General features: G+C 42.9%; 1 protein-coding gene across 1 annotated transcript; it reads left to right on the forward strand.

Moving 5' to 3' along the window:
• Positions 1-62: 62 nt before the first annotated feature.
• LOC108712518 lies at positions 63-15,118 on the forward strand. Its single transcript, XM_018254726.2, has 3 exons — positions 63-564; positions 9,766-9,844; positions 9,942-15,118. Exon 3 carries the CDS (start codon positions 10,208-10,210, stop codon positions 14,858-14,860), a length of 4,653 nt encoding a protein of 1,550 aa, XP_018110215.1. The 5' UTR covers positions 63-564; positions 9,766-9,844; positions 9,942-10,207; the 3' UTR covers positions 14,861-15,118.
• Positions 15,119-15,904: the final 786 nt, after the last annotated feature.

A 15,904-nucleotide genomic window follows, 5' to 3' on the forward strand; every position in this document is an offset into this window, starting at 1 on the left:
AATGTTATTATTATTAGCTATTATTATGATTATTATTATTATGAGTTATTATTAGTAGTAGTAGTAGTTCTGTCGTAGCCCAGTGTAACTGACAGAACCAGCTCTCTACGCTCGGAGCCATATTTGGGGTGTCAGACTTGTCGGTGCTGCTGGCCTGGCAGGTGGGATTTTCTTTCTCTATAAGAACCAAAAAAGCCCCTCCTAAATTTGTTACACTGGATCCCAGACCCTCCTGAATGCCCATATAGAATATAGAATATAGAATATAGAATATGACATTGTCCCTTCGGCTGCTCTTTGTGGGAGGAGCTTCGGATTCAGGGATTCGGATAAATCCGCTCATTAAAGAATCTGCTCTGTCACATCCGATGGGGAATTCCAAAACTACCACAAACTGCCACAAACTCCCCCAATGCAGAGAGGGGCCCTCGGGGTATTTCATCATGGGGTGACTCATCACTATGCAGGGTGGGAGGGGTTTAGTGGCGAAATAAAAACCGCTATCCCGCCATTTCTTACAGCAGAGAAGACTCCGACCTGAGTGCGCCGAGGCTCCTTTCTATTGTAAGTAGCCGCCTCCCCCTATTGTTGTCTGTTTTAATCATTAACATGTTTTATCCTGAGTTTCTAAGGGGAACATTTTTTTAAAAAAAAAAAAGTTAATAAGGGGTTGTTTTAGTGCTGGTAACGAATAGCGTTTCTTTTTTCTCTCTGTCTGATAATTAAGGGGGAGGAATTAATTAGGTAAATTCTGATCAGACTTTGGGTTCTGGGCTTTGATTCCTTTAATTCTGTGATCACAAAGCGAGTGTGGGAGCTGCTAAGCGAGTGTTGCCTGTGAATTAAGTGTTAAAAACCTTAAGGCGTTTGTGAGGAATTGCACTTGGGGGAGTGTAAGTAGCAGTGTAAATATGAGTGTGAGTGGCTGGTATCACTCAGTGTCACATGTATGTGGTGTTGGAGCAGCAGTTCCAGGCAGTATTTACATGTGAGAGATGTCGCTGGGGTTTCATCTTGGAATCTGAGCTGCAGGGGGAACTTGCAGGACTGAGGGGCAAATGTGGGGGAGGAAAGGAGGTCACAGAGCAACCACTGGCAGGGGGTAGTGTAGTGGGGGGAGGAGAAGGGGCAGTGGAGGCTAATGAGGGAGGAAGGTTTGTGACAGTCAGGAGGGGAAGTAGGGGACACAAGGGTAGGGGGACTGGTCCATAGTTTGTGCGAAACAGTAAATTCGCATTTTTGGCTGAAGATACTGGGGAGGAAAACTCTCAACTGACATGTGTGGAGCAGGCTCACTCTCGGAGCACCCCGGGGGCAGTGTCTCTAATACGGGTGGTGGGGGGAGTGCAAGGAAGGAAAGGCAGGTTCTAGTTATAGGGGATTCAATTATTAGAAAGGTGGATAGGGGAATCTGTCGCAAGGCCCCTACATGCCCAACAGTCTGCTGCTTGCCTGGTGTAGGGTTCGGCATGTGGTGGAACGAGTGGACAGATTATTGGGAGGGGCTGGGGAAGACCCGGGAGTTGGGGTACACATAGGTACCAATGACAAAGTTAGAGGAGGTGGTGAAGTCCTCAAGAAGGATTTTATAAAACTAGGTGTAAAGCTGAGGGCGAGGACTTCCAAGGTAATTTTCTCAGAGATATTCCCTGAGCCACGAGCAACACTAAGGAGACAGTGGGAGTGTAGGGAGATTAATGTGAGGCTGAAAGATTGGTGTAGGGAGGAGGGTTTTGGGTTTTGGGAGAACTGGGCTGATTTCTCAGTCGGCTACAGGCTCTTTGCTAGGGATGGGGGCACCTCAATGATGATGGGGCAGCTGTTTTGGGAGAGAAGATGGCTAGAGGGTTGGAGGAGATTATAAACTAGGTGTGGGGGGGGAGGGTTCAGTAAAAGATTCAGTGGAAGACAGGTTAGATGAGATAGTGGGCAAAGGAAAATGGGGGAGGAGATTTGGCTGGGGGTTAAGGATAGGGAGGAGCACATGTCATATGTTCAATATGGGACCAGTATTAAATGTATGTTTACAAATGCAACGAGTCTGACTGGTAAAATGGGAGAACTGGAGCTGCTGGTGATGGAAGGAAAATATGATGTGATTGGCTGAAACATGGCTGAATGAGTCACATGACTGGGCAGTTAATATCAGGGGCTATACTTTGTTTCTGAGGGACAGAGGCAATAGAAAAGGAGGAGGGGTATGTCTGTATGTTAGGCAGGATTTAAATCTAATATAAAGGAGAAGGTTATGTTAGAAAATGAGGGGGCAGAAGTCTTATGGTGGAGTTCTTCACCAATTGTAAAGAGTTCAGCAAATTAATTGTAGGAGTCACTATAGACCCCCTAATGTAAGTGACGAGGATAAGCTCCTGATGCAAATAGAAAAGGCTGCTACTTTAGGTAAAGTAATGATAATGGGGGAATTAGCCAGATATTGACTGGAGCAACAGTACTGCCAGATCAGTTAATGGGAACAAGTTTATAAACTGTTATATGACAATTCCGCATCATCTTTTCTATGTAATCAGATTTCTGGGCTGAGCTTAAATTTTAAAAAAATATTTAAAATGTATTTGAAAAATTCTGGTACGCAGACAATTTCTAAACTAGCTGCACCCAACTTTAAAGGGATACTGTCATGGGAAAAAAAAAATTTTTTCATAATGAATCAGTTAATAGTGCTGCTCCAGCAGAATTCTGCACTGAAATCCATTTCTCAAAAGAGAAAACAGATTTCTTTATATTCAATTTTGAAATCTGACATGGGGCTAGACATATTGTCAATTTCCCAGCTGCCCCAAGTCATGTGACTTGTGCCTGCACTTTAGGAGAGAAATGCTTTCTGGCAGGCTGCTGTTTTTCCTTCTCAATGTAACTGAATGTGTCTCAGTGGGACCTGGATTACTATTGAGTGTTGTTCTTAGATCTACCAGGCAGCTGTTATCTTGTGTTAGGGAGCTGCTATCTGGTTACCTTCCCATTGTTCTGTTGTTTGGCTGCTGGGGGGGGGGGGTGATATCAGTCCAACTTGCAGTACAGCAGTAAAGAGTGACTGAAGTTTATCAGAGCACAAGTCACATGACCAGGGGCAGCTGGGAAATTGACAATATGTCTAGCCCCATGTCAGATTTCAAAATTCAATATAAAAAAATCTGTTTGCTCTTTTGAGAAATGGATTTCAGTGCAGAATTCTGCTGGAGCAGCACTATTAACTGATTCATTTTGAAAAAAATATTTTTTTCCCATGACAGTATCCCTTTAATAAAATGTAAAAAATTAAAAAAAAAATGTAAAATGAAACAAATATTCCTTACGTCACTGAGACGATTTCTGGGTTAGCTACATTAATTGGGTGGGAAAAAATGCAGATCTTTAAATGATTTCTGGCCTAGCTCTGCTCAACGATAATAAATTGTAGAAGTTAAAAAAAAAAATGCTTAAATTGCTTTGGGAGCAATATATACATTTTTTTTGTAAGCAGATATTTTACCAAAGAAAACTGTAGTTTCTTTTTTTTTTTTAAAAAAAAAAAAAGCGAAATCATTTGGTTCAATGATGTTGACACTCATTAACATTCTTGTGGAAGGATATGACATCACAATTGCTAAACAAATGGGTAAAAAATGTTTAAGAAATGTAAAACTATATATATATATATATATAAAAAAAAAAAAGAACAGTTTTTGGGAACATTATGAAACCAATTGACTTCCCAGCCCAGTAGTTCGTGTTCCTAAAGAAAAGACAGTTCAATCTTCTAGGAAAGTTTATTCAATCTGAATCTATATTCGATCTATAATCATTAAATCTACAGCGATTTGATCGCCTGCTCTCTATTCCAAGAGCACAAAGGTTTGCACCTCAGGTTCCAAGGGGCAAATTGCACACATATAGGGGCAGATTTACTAAGGGTCGAATATCGAGGGTTAATTAACCCTCGATATTCGACTAGGAACTAAAATCGTTCGACTTCGAATATTGAAGTCGAACGATTTAGCGCTAATCCTACGATCGAATGATCGAAGGATTATTCGTTCGATCGAACGATTAAATCCTTCGAATCGAACGATTCGAAGGATTTTAATACAACGATCGAAGGAATATCCTTCGATCAAAAAAACGCAGGCAAGCCTATGGGGACCTTCCCCATAGGCTAACATTGACTTCGGTAGCTTTTATCTGCCGAAGTAGGGGGTCGAAGTTTTTCTTAAAGAGACAGTACTTCGACTATCGAATGGTCGAATAGTCAAACGATTTTTAGTTCGAATCGTTCGATTCGAAGTCGAAGTAGTAGTCGAAGGTCGAAGTAGCCCATTCGATGGTCGAAGTAGCCCAAAAAACACTTCGAAATTCGAAGTTTTTTTAATTCGAATCCTTCACTCGAGCTTTGTAAATCTGCCCCATAATGTATAATGTACCCCAAAACTCATAACAGATGGCACAAAGGCATTTCCGAGTATAATACCCCAGAACTCATAGGAAGATGGCACAAAAACAATTCCGTGTATATCAGTCCTATTTTTTTGATAGTTAAAAATCAGAATGGCTGTTTAAGGGAAGAAAAGGGTGAATGGTGTCACAGTGGGAAAACAGAGGAAAGCCAGGCAAATCCTTGCAACAGTTTTGATGAGGGAATTTTGGGGAACTGAACATAGTAAAGTAATAAACACCATAAGGGGGATTTGTATCCAGCATTCATCTGCACTGATTGTTGGGGGGGGGGGAGAAAGGGAATTTGCAAATTAGGGAAGTACCATCCTGCCTTTTGGTCTGTTACACAGTTACATAGTTACACAGTTAGATCAGGTTGAAAAAAGACAAAGTCCATCAAGTCCAACCCCTCCAAATGAAAACCCAGCCCCATACACACACCCCTCCCTACTGTCACATAAATGATATATACCCATATCTATACTAACTATAGAGTTTAGTATCACAATAGCCTTTGTATTATGTCTGTCCAAGAAATCATCCAAGTCCCTCTTATAGTCATTAACTGAATCATCACCCGGCAGTGCATTCCCCAACCTCACTGTCCTCACTGTGATGAACCCCCTACTCTGTTCCTTTAAATGAAACTTCTTTTCCTCTAGTCTGAAGGGGAGGCCTCTGGTACGTGATTCTCTTTATGGGTAAAAAGGTCCCCTGCTATTTGTCTATAATGTCCTCTAATGTACTTGTAAAGTCTAATCATGTCCCCTCACAAGCGCCTTTTTTCCCCCAGAGAAAACAACCCCAACCTTGTCAGTCTCCCCTCATAATTTAACTCTTCCCTCCCTCTAACCAGTTTAGTTGCATGTCTCTGCACTCTCTCCAGCTCATTTATATCCCTCTTAAGGACTGGAGTCCAAAACTGCCCCCATACTCCAGATGAGGCCTCACCAGGGACCTATAAAGAGACACAATTATGTTTCATCCCTTGAGTTAATGCCCTTTTTTATACAAGAACTTTATTTGCTTTAGTAGCCACAGAATGACACTGCCCAGAATTAGACAACGTGTTATCTACAAAGACCCCTAGATCCTTCTCATTTAAGGAAACTCCCAACACACTGCCATTTAGTGTATAACTTACATTTATATTATTTTTGCCAAAGTGCATAACCTGCATTTATCAACATTGAACCTCATTTTCCAGTTTGCTGCCCAGTTTTCCAGTTTAGACAAATCACTGTGCAAAGTGGCCGCACCCTGCGTGGGACCTATAGTTCTGCACAATTCCAAAACCCACCAGCACACCCTGCCCTCTCATGCCAAAATTGGTCCGGTGCTCAGTAAAAAAAAAGGGGAATTGGCACCCTCAGCAATACGTGATAAAAAGAAAATTACCGGCACTTACCCAGGCACTGCGTGTTTATTAAACGTAATATTTCAGGGGGCGTACCCCTACGTCAGTCTAACCTCGAATGTTATGTTTAATAAACACACAGTGCCTGGCCCGCTTGCATGGAGTTCTGAGTGCCGGTAATTTTCTTCTTATCAATTATAATGAACTTGTCCCTATCTCAAGTGACTCTAGACAGCACAGGTGACTGTCAAGTGAGTGACCCGGGAGGACAAGCAACCCCAAGACAGCTGGGGGGGGGGAGAAGGGGTCAGACGACCCCCCCAAACACACACACACAGAGCTCAGTAAACCGGCAGTTGTAAGGAAACAGAAAAGGGCAGCCATGGAAGCAGACTAATAATCCTCAGCCCAGTCTATAACACACAAATGATACATTCCAGCTGAAATCCCTGTAATTCTCATGAGGAGGTCAGTCCCCCCACTTCATTCCCTGACCCCCCCCCATATTCCTTCTGCCCAGAAACTGCCCTATTACCAACATCCAGACAAATGACAAATGACACAGGCAGGGGCCTTTGCATTTCATGATAGTCCACTCACTAAAACATCTTTCTGACAGGCCTCAAACAGCATACGGGGCAATGTGGTGCCCACTCTGCAATCCACTGATCATGTCTGCTGTTTGTACTGTAGCCTGCTAGCCCAGAGCCGATTGTTAGGAGCCGTACAGGAGACACCACAGCTGCAGAAAGATCCGTCTCACTGCTCCACAAACATACCTCCCAACTGTCCCTTTTTCAGAGGGACAGTCCCTCTTTTGACAGCTCAACCCGCAGTCCCTCATTTGTACTGGAAAGTCCCTCTTTTCTATGCACTGAACAGCCAGAAAAAGAAACAAAGTTTCTCACTTAATTGGCTTTTAGCAGAGAGCCCAGAACAGCTAACAGGTGCAAATAAGATACTTTGTAACAATTTTGAGACACAAAAACACAGTTCAGATAAGGAGAAATATTTTCAAACTTTCATAACCTGCCAAATTTTGTAAAACAAACATGGTAATTAGGGGGTGTGGCCACAGAAAGGGGTGTGGTCAGAAATTGCTGCGCTACGTGTGGAAAAAATTTTTTTGTCCCTCTTTTTACTTCCAAAATGTTGGGAGGTTTGTCCACAAAGTCAGTACTAAGGGCTGGTGGAACACAGGCCCGGACTGACAATCTGTGGGTTCTGGCAAATGCCAGAGGGGCTGCTATAAGGTCCCATTGAAAGTCAGTATTTAGTGGGCTGGTGGGGGCTGTTTGGGCCACTATGTAGGCCAGTGATCCCCAACCAGTAGCTCGTGAGTAACATGTTGCTCTCCGACCCCTTGGATGTTGCTCCCAGTGGCCTCAAAGCAGGTGATTATTTTTGAATTCCAGACTTGGAGGCAAGTTTTGGTTGTATAAAAACCAGGTGTACTGCCAAACAGAGTCTTAATGTAGATTGACAATACACATAGGGGCTACTAAATGGCCAATCACAGCCCTTATTTGGCACCTCATGAACATTTTTCATGCTTGTGTTGTTCCCCAACTCCTTTTACTTCTGAATGTTGCTCACGGGTTCTAAAGGTTGGGGATCCCTGATGTCGGCTGATTGGGCCTCTGTGTACCTGAAATGCCAGGGCCTATTTTAATTCTCAGTCCGGACCTGGTGGAAGGGAACTTGGTCGGGTTTCTAGGAGTACTGAAAGTTACAAGTCCCCGACAATAAGATCAGGAGCGGCCCCCACTTAATAAAAAACAGAGCGGCCCCACGGGCATTTGCCCGTTAAGACATTATCAGTCCGGGCCTGCCTGCCCTCCATTCTACAAACACATCCTATTATTGTGAACCAACCCTCAGATGTTCAATTTGAAGCTGGACCTCAACTATGGAGCAGGAGATGTTGAGTTCCTGGAACAATCAAATAGCTTCTTTGATGGAGAGACAAAAAGGTCTTTAAAGGGATACTGTCGTGGAAAATTCAGTTAATCAGTTAATAGTGCTACTACAGCAGAATCCTGCACTGAAATCCGTTTTTCAAAACAAGAAATGGATTTTTTTTATATCTAATTTTAAAATTTGCTATGGGGCTAGACATTTTGACATTTCCCAGCTGCCCCCAGTCATGTGACTTGTGCTCTGATAAACTTCAGTCACACTTTACTGCTGCGCTGCAAGTTGGAGTGATGTCATTGCCCCTCCCTCCTACAGCTGCTGTAATGTAAATAGAGCCTTGTCTGCTGAGCCTGTCAATTGTACAATAGGCAGGAATCAAGATAACACAACTTCAGAAGGACTGAAATAAGATAGTCCTGTGATCACTGCCCCCACTTACGTTTCAAAAATATATATATACACACACACACAATTCATTTTGGGCACTGGAAAAAATATTTTATATAGATAGTTTATTTATATTTGTTTACACAAAAATGAGTGGCAGAAACACAGGAGTCCACTCCCAGGACTAATGACAGGGAATAGAAAAAAAAGATACAATAAGGAGGACATACTTGAAAACCAGGAAAATTTAAGAGGAAGTCTAGGAAGGGTTAAAATAGCTGAGGAGAAAGGAGGCAGTAAGTAGTTAAAGGGATACTGTCATGGGAAAAAAAAAATTTCAGTGCAGAATGCTGCTACTCCAGCAGAATTCTGCACTGAAATCCATTCCTCAAAAGAGCAAACAGATTTTTTTATATTCAATTTTGAAATCTGACATGGGGCTAGACATATTGTCAATTTCCCAGCTGCCCCAAGTCATGTGACTTGTGCCTGCACTTTAGGAGAGAAATGCTTTCTGGCAGGCTGTTGTTTCTCCTACTCAATGTAACTGAATGTGTCTCAGTGGGACCTGGATTTTACTATTGAGTGTTGTTCTTAGATCTACCAGGCAGCTGTTATCTTGTGTTAGGGAGCTGCTATCTGGTTACCTTCCCATTGTTCTGTTGTTAGGCTGCTGGGGGGAAAGGGAGGGGGGTGATATCAGTCCAACTTGCAGTACAGCAGTAAAGAGTGACTGAAGTTTATCAGAGCACAAGTCACATGACCAGGGGCAGCTGGGAAACTGACAATATGTCTAACCCCATGTCAGATTTCAAAATTGAATATAAAAAAATCTGTTTGCTCTTTTGAGAAATGGATTTCAGTGCAGAATTCTGCTGGAGCAGCACTATTAACTGATTCATTTTGAAATGTTTTTTTTTTCCCATGACAGTATCGCTTTAAGTAAAAAAGAAGTATTGCAGGCAGGAAAGGAGCGCAGTGTGTGTGAGGTGGATATTAGCAGAGGGAACTCACAGCTCCTTTAGCTCATCTAGTAACCAGTAAAACTAACTAGGAAGGCAGCAAGGAGAGAACAAACTTACAGAAGGGGAGGAGCTTTGATAGTGTCTGTGGGAGGAGCTAGTGCAGCTGTAGAGCAGGACGTAGGAAAGTGAAAGTAATTGGTTCCCTGCAAACCATGTGACCTCTCTCCTCCAAACATCACAGGCATGGGCAGAGAGGGGAGGGGCTAGATTCTCATGTGGTAGTGCAGGGACCTGGCTTTTCATTACAGAGTGGCTGCCTCCAAGCACACAGGTAATGCTGCGCCTGCTGTTAGAGCAGCACACGATGAATGTGTAATGAGCACAAATGGAAGCCCCCATGACAAAATACAAACTAAAAGAACTTATGCATGGATTTGTGGATTAACATTTTATTTGCCACACAGTCTTTATGGATGTGGGTTTTTTATAAAAATGCAAAAAAAAAAAAAAAAAAAGTTTAAAATGACGACAGATTCCCTTTAACCTTCTACCAAGCATCAATTAATACCACCATACACATTGCAGAAGAAATGCCAATGGTACAAATGAGCTTGTGGGGGGGGGCTATGTCTTTGATTGACTAGACATCATGGGAGTTGGGTTGGAAGAACCTTTCGCTGATGAACTCTCTAATTCGTGTTATTCCAGTTGACACTTGTGGAAGTAGAGACATCCTCATCCTGTTGAAGTGGATACCGATATTTTGGATTACTATGGACACTTAAAGGTAAGAGTTGGCCAATATTGCCCTTAACTTGGATATATCTGTTATATGAGCCCAGTCTGATATGTGTATTTCTTTAACCAACGCTTATGAATTCTAGTTTTCAGGAAGGCTAAAAGAAGATTAAAGCAGCGAAAATATCTGCAGAGCATTGCTACTACTGCTTGTGACGTCTGTGACTCCACCAAGTCCAACAACACTTGCAGAAGGTCCTTCTGAATTTATCAACTAATACAACCCAAGACCGAGAGGTTCAACCACCAGAAGAGGTTTCATGCTAAACCAAGTTAAAGACTCAATAATTACAACTGTTTGAGCAGATAAATTTATCAGAGTATAAAGGTCAACTAAACGTGCAGAATAGACATGTCCGGTAGCAGATCAGGCAGATGTGGCACTGGAGATTACCAGCAACCATGCATGGAAGCAAGAAGGGATACAATAGTCAGTAGAAAGCGTAAATGTTCTCCATTGGCTGAACCTGAGACTACAACAAAAACTCGCCAACCTACTGTTCCTTCTGTATTGGAGAATACCCCTGAAATGTCTTCTTCTTCTTTAATATCACCTTCTGTAGTGAAGACTGGAATGTCTGCTCCCCTTCTACTTTCTATACTGACAAATACCACAGAAATGACTGATACTCTTCTGGGTCCTTCTGAATTGGACAATCCTACTGGAATTAATATCCATCCTCCTATATTGGAGAGTCTTCCTAAAATGTCTGATTTTCCTCATGTGCCTTCTGAGTCGGCAAATCCTGATCACAGGGCTCCACCTTCTGCATCTTCTTCACTGGAGGCTCCTATGGAAATATGTGCTGCTCCTCATGCATTTTCTGTATTGGAAAGTCTTGATCACAGGGCTGCATCAATTGTATCTTCTCAGCTGGAGAACGTTCAAAAAATGTCTACCAGTCCTTCTGTTCCATCTGAATTGGAGAATATTAATCCATTTTCGGTTTTGGAAAATACACCTCAAATGACTCTAGATACTGTACAAGAGAACCCAGCTGGAATGGAAGTACTTAGTGTGTCCTCTGTATTGGATGACCCTTCAAAAACATCTCTGCCCCTTCCTGTATATACTGAAATGTCTTCTTCTCATTCCATGACTCTTGTATTGAAAAACGGTAGTGAAATGTCCATGAAGTCACCAGAACCAACTGTGCAAGAGAGAAAAGCTGAAATATCAGCACCTCTAGCAACACATTCACAGGACGTGGATGGAATTGCCTCAACATCTTCTGTAGATTGGCCACCAAGTGCCCATCAGAGTACGGGGCCAGAAAACCCCAACATTCCCACACAGTCAGTAGAAGACAATGTCAATGTTGATGCTCTGGTGCATTTAGAACAAATTCGCCGCCATGAACGAGAACGTGGCTATTTTAATGCGGTAGAAATCACTGAGTGTTTCCGCTTTGTAAACTTGGAAAGAATTGAGTCTTTCAATGCAGCAATAGGGGCCATGCACACGGCTGTCCAGGAGTTACTGAACAGTATATTGGCGAGGACTGGACCCAGTGATCATATACAGCTACGACTCAGTGGAGAAGGATTCAGAAATCCAATATATTCAAAAAGAAAATCTAATAAAGAGTTCAATGCTCGGTCATTTCTGAGGAATGTGGCGAACATGCTACAGAGTAACGCGGACTTCCTTTCTAATGATCTTTTAGAACTTCTTGTCATCATTGTAAAGAATCCAAAAGGTGGCAGTAAAGACCGAAGAGCTCTCACTTCAATACCCGCCAGTGACTTAATTGAAAAAAAAAAACGTTGGCTCATCGACTTTAACTACAATGAAGGAAACCTGTGTCTGGCCGCAAGCATCTGTGCATTGACGAGTGAGGGCTACATTACTGAGGCCACGCTAATGCAGAAAGCCAAAGAGATTCATGATGCTCTGGAGATCCCGGCCAATCGCTTAGTCAGTTTAAGTGACATTCCTGCTTTTGAGAAACATCTGCAGGTGACCATTAAAGTGCTGAACTACAAACACGGAAAATGGACATTTTTCTACACCGACAACCCCTGCAAAGAGCCAATTATATTCCTATTGCTGCACAAGGAACATTACTACGGAATTAAAAATATAACCGCATTTTGTGGATACAGTTACTTCTGCGAATACTGTAACACGCAGTTCCACGGCAAAGGGCGCCATTCATGCAAGTATTTTTGTAAGGCGTGCCACAGACGGGACTGCCCCGAGGTGTCAACTGAAGAGCAAAGGTGCCGGAACTGCCGCATCATTTGCCGCTCAATAGAATGTCTTGAACTGCACAAAGCCCTCCTCCAATCAGAAAAGAACCTGTGTAAGAAACAACGGTATTGTGTCAAGTGCAGACGTTACACTGATTGTGAACACGACGTAAAGAAATGCAAAGGTTCCCAGTGTCGGACTTGCTTCCTATATGTTGAAACTTTTGACGGCCACCGGTGCTTCATGAGAAAGAGTCAACCGGAAACGTCAGACAAATACATTGTTTACGACTGTGAATGTAGCCAAGAAAATAACAGCCATGTTCCAAATTATATATACGCTTTAAAATTGGATTCTCAAGACTACTGGGAGTTCCAAGGACCCGACTGCCTGAAGGATTTTAGAAAAACATTTTTACGGAGGAAGTTTACTGGGTTTTCGTTCATAGCGCACAACGCCGGCAGGTACGACGCCTACTTTGTGGTGCAGGAGCTGCTCAAGGAGAACATCAAGCTAAAGTTTCTAGCAAAAGGTGGTCAACTATTGTGCGTCACCGTGGCTGATTTCAAGATTCGATTTATTGACTCTTTCAATTTCCTTCCCATGAAGCTTAGCAAGCTGCCAAAGGCCATGGGATTTGACGATACCAAGGGATATTTCCCACATTTCTTCAATACAGCTGCCAACCAAGCCTACGTCGGTCCAATGCCTTCTCATGAGAATTTTGGGCAGGAGAATATGATGCCAGATGAAAGAGAAGAATTTATGGCTTGGTACGAGGAAAACAAAAACAGTGAATTTAATTTTCAGGCTGAACTTAGGAAATATTGCCAGAAGGATGTCAATATCTTGAAGAAAGCGTGCGTCTGTTTCAGGGACAGGGTGATGGAAATGACAATGGAGAAGGACCCAAAGAATCCCCAAAAGACAATCCAAGTAGACCCCTTTCAACTCACCACATTGGCCTCGGTGTGCATGGCCATGTTCAAGTTTAAGTTTCTAACTGAAAATACAATCGCTATTCTACCCTCGGACAATTATCATAAAACGCAGAAGCGCTTCTCCACGCCGTCCATCCAGTGGTTAACGTACATCGCCCACACGGAACACATCAAAATAGAACACGCTCTGGAAGGTGGTGAGAAACAAGTCGGTGACTATTTCTTGGACGGCTTTGCCGAAATTGATAAAACAAGAACAGCTTTTGAATTCCACGGGTGTTTCTATCACGGCTGCCCCCAGTGCTACAATTCCACTGATCAGAATCCTGTTACAAAAACCACATACGGTCAGTTGCACCTCAAAACCCAATGTCGAAAGAAATACCTGCAGTCCCGAGGGTACCAAGTCCGAGAGATCTGGGAACACGAGTGGAAAGAGTTGCAAGTAGAAGACCACTTTCTACACAAAATTAACTTTCCTGAGCCCCTCGAGCCCCGTGACGCACTTTATGGTGGTCGGACAAATGCCGTCAAACTGTACCACAAAGCAGCCCCAGGGGAGAAGATATTTTACTATGATTTTACCAGTCTGTACCCCTTCATCAATAAGACAAAGGCCTACCCCGTGGGCCACCCAGTTATTTACCAAGATAAGTTTAAAGATTTTGGTACATATTTTGGCATCGCTAAAGTTAAAGTGTACCCCCCGAAACATCTGTTTTTTCCTGTCCTTCCAGTAAAGATGAATGAAAAGCTTGTGTTTCCTTTGTGCTACACGTGCGCCACCAACGGTCAGGCCACAGAGTGTCAGCACTGCGACGAGGAACGAGCACTGACGGGAACCTGGTGCACAATGGAAATCCAGTTGGCTCTAGAGAAGGGCTACACATTGGCCGAAACCTATGAAGTTTGGCATTTCGAGCAACAAACAACGAAGCTGTTTGAGGGGTACATTAACCTACATCTCCGGGACAAACAGGAGGCGTCGGGATATCCCAGTTGGTGTAAAGACGAGGAACAAAGGAAGAAGTATATAAGCGATTATCGAGACAAAGAAGGCGTAGAGTTACGCGAGGAACATATCGCTGTAAACCCGGCAAGAAGGCAAATTGCTAAATTGTTTCTGAATTCCCTGTGGGGCAAATTTGGGCAGAAAACGAACTTACCTAATACAACAGTCGTTAGCGACCCAGGGGAGTTTTTCCGTTATATGTTTTTACCGGAATACGACGTCTCCTCTTTCGAATTCATGGGTGAAGAAACGGCCATTGTCCACTGGAAGTATGTCGACGGCTTTCCCTCCATCGGACGCAACTCCAATATCTTCCTCGCTTGCTTTACCACGGCCTACGCCCGGCTACAACTATACAATGTCCTGGAGCGGCTCCAGGAGCGGTGTCTGTACCACGACACGGACTCGGTGATTTTTATCAGCAAGGGCGATGAGTGGGATCCACCATTGGGCGATTATCTAGGAGAACTTACCAGCGAACTTCCCGACGACACCCACATCACCGAGTTTGTCTCTGCCGGACCCAAAACCTACGGGTACAAGTTGTCGACTGGTAAAACCTGCCTGAAGGTCAAGGGCATCACCCTAAATGCCTCAACCGTTCAACACCTTCATTTTGATTCTCTAAAGGATCTGGTGTTGGATTTCCCCGAAAACGCCAACCGGGATGAACAGAGGAAAATCACTTTACAACAGCCGGTCATTACCAGAGACAGATACTGGCAAATAGAGACCCGCCCCCTGCGCAAAACATTAAAGTGCGTTTACACCAAACGCCAACTAACCGACGACTTTACTACTTTGCCTTTTGGTTACCGACCTCAACCGGGGGCGGAACAAACACAACCCGGTCTATAAATGAAAAAATAAATCCAAAAAATGTTGGTTTTCTTGAAACACAGAAATCTGCTCAATGTTTCTCTGCAATGGTCTGACGGAACTATACAACTCTGCAATTGTACTTGTTTCTTCATCATATATTAGCCTGAAAATTCTATTTCTTTTTCCATATCGACTGGGGTTTTGTTTTTTGCAAAATTGTTACCATCAAAATTTCGTGAATCTGAATATTTGAAGAAATAATGTAATGAATAATAAAGACTATTGGTTATTGACCATAATGTGTAATGTCTAACAGTGGTAACGATCCAATATTGGAAACAGCAGCTTTCCTTCTTTATGAGATTCTAGTGATCTGCAGGGACAGTGTCTCATAGTCTGTACAGAGAGATCCCATAAAACTATGGTACATAGGTATTCCCTGTACTAAGCACAATTCAGCAGGAACAGTCCCTAAGTTTGCTCATAGTCTGTACAGAGAGATCCCATAAAACTATGGTACATAGGTATTCCCTGTACTAAGCACAATTCAGCAGGAACAGTCCCTAAGTTTGCTCATAGTCTGTACAGAGAGATCCCATAAAACTATGGTACATAGGTATTCCCTGTACTAAGCACAATTCAGCAGGAACAGTCCCCTAAGTTTGCTCATAGTCTGTACAGAGAGATCCCATAAAACTATGGTACATAGGTATTCCCTGTACTAAGCACAATTCAGCAGGAACAGTCCCTAAGTTTGCTCATAGTCTGTACAGAGAGATCCCATAAAACTATGGTACATAGGTATTCCCTGTACTAAGCACAATTCAGCAGGAACAGTCCCCTAAGTTTGCTCATAGTCTGTACAGAGAGATCACATAAAACTATGGTACATAGGTATTCCCTGTACTAAGCACAATTCAGCAGGAACAGTCCCCTAAGTTTGCTCATAGTCTGTACAGAGAGATCCCATAAAACTATGGTACATAGGTATTCCCTGTACTAAGCACAATTCAGCAGGAACAGTCCCCTAAGTTTGCTCATAGTCTGTACAGAGAGATCCCATAAAACTATGGCAACATA

Source organism: Xenopus laevis, chromosome 3S (genome assembly GCF_017654675.1).
Source record: "Xenopus laevis strain J_2021 chromosome 3S, Xenopus_laevis_v10.1, whole genome shotgun sequence".
NCBI lineage: Eukaryota > Metazoa > Chordata > Amphibia > Anura > Pipidae > Xenopus > Xenopus laevis.

Coding starts and splice junctions, on each gene's coding strand:
- LOC108712518 (XM_018254726.2), top strand. CDS start 10,208: ATGTCCGGTAGCAGATCAGGCAGATGTGGCACTGGAGATTACCAGCAA.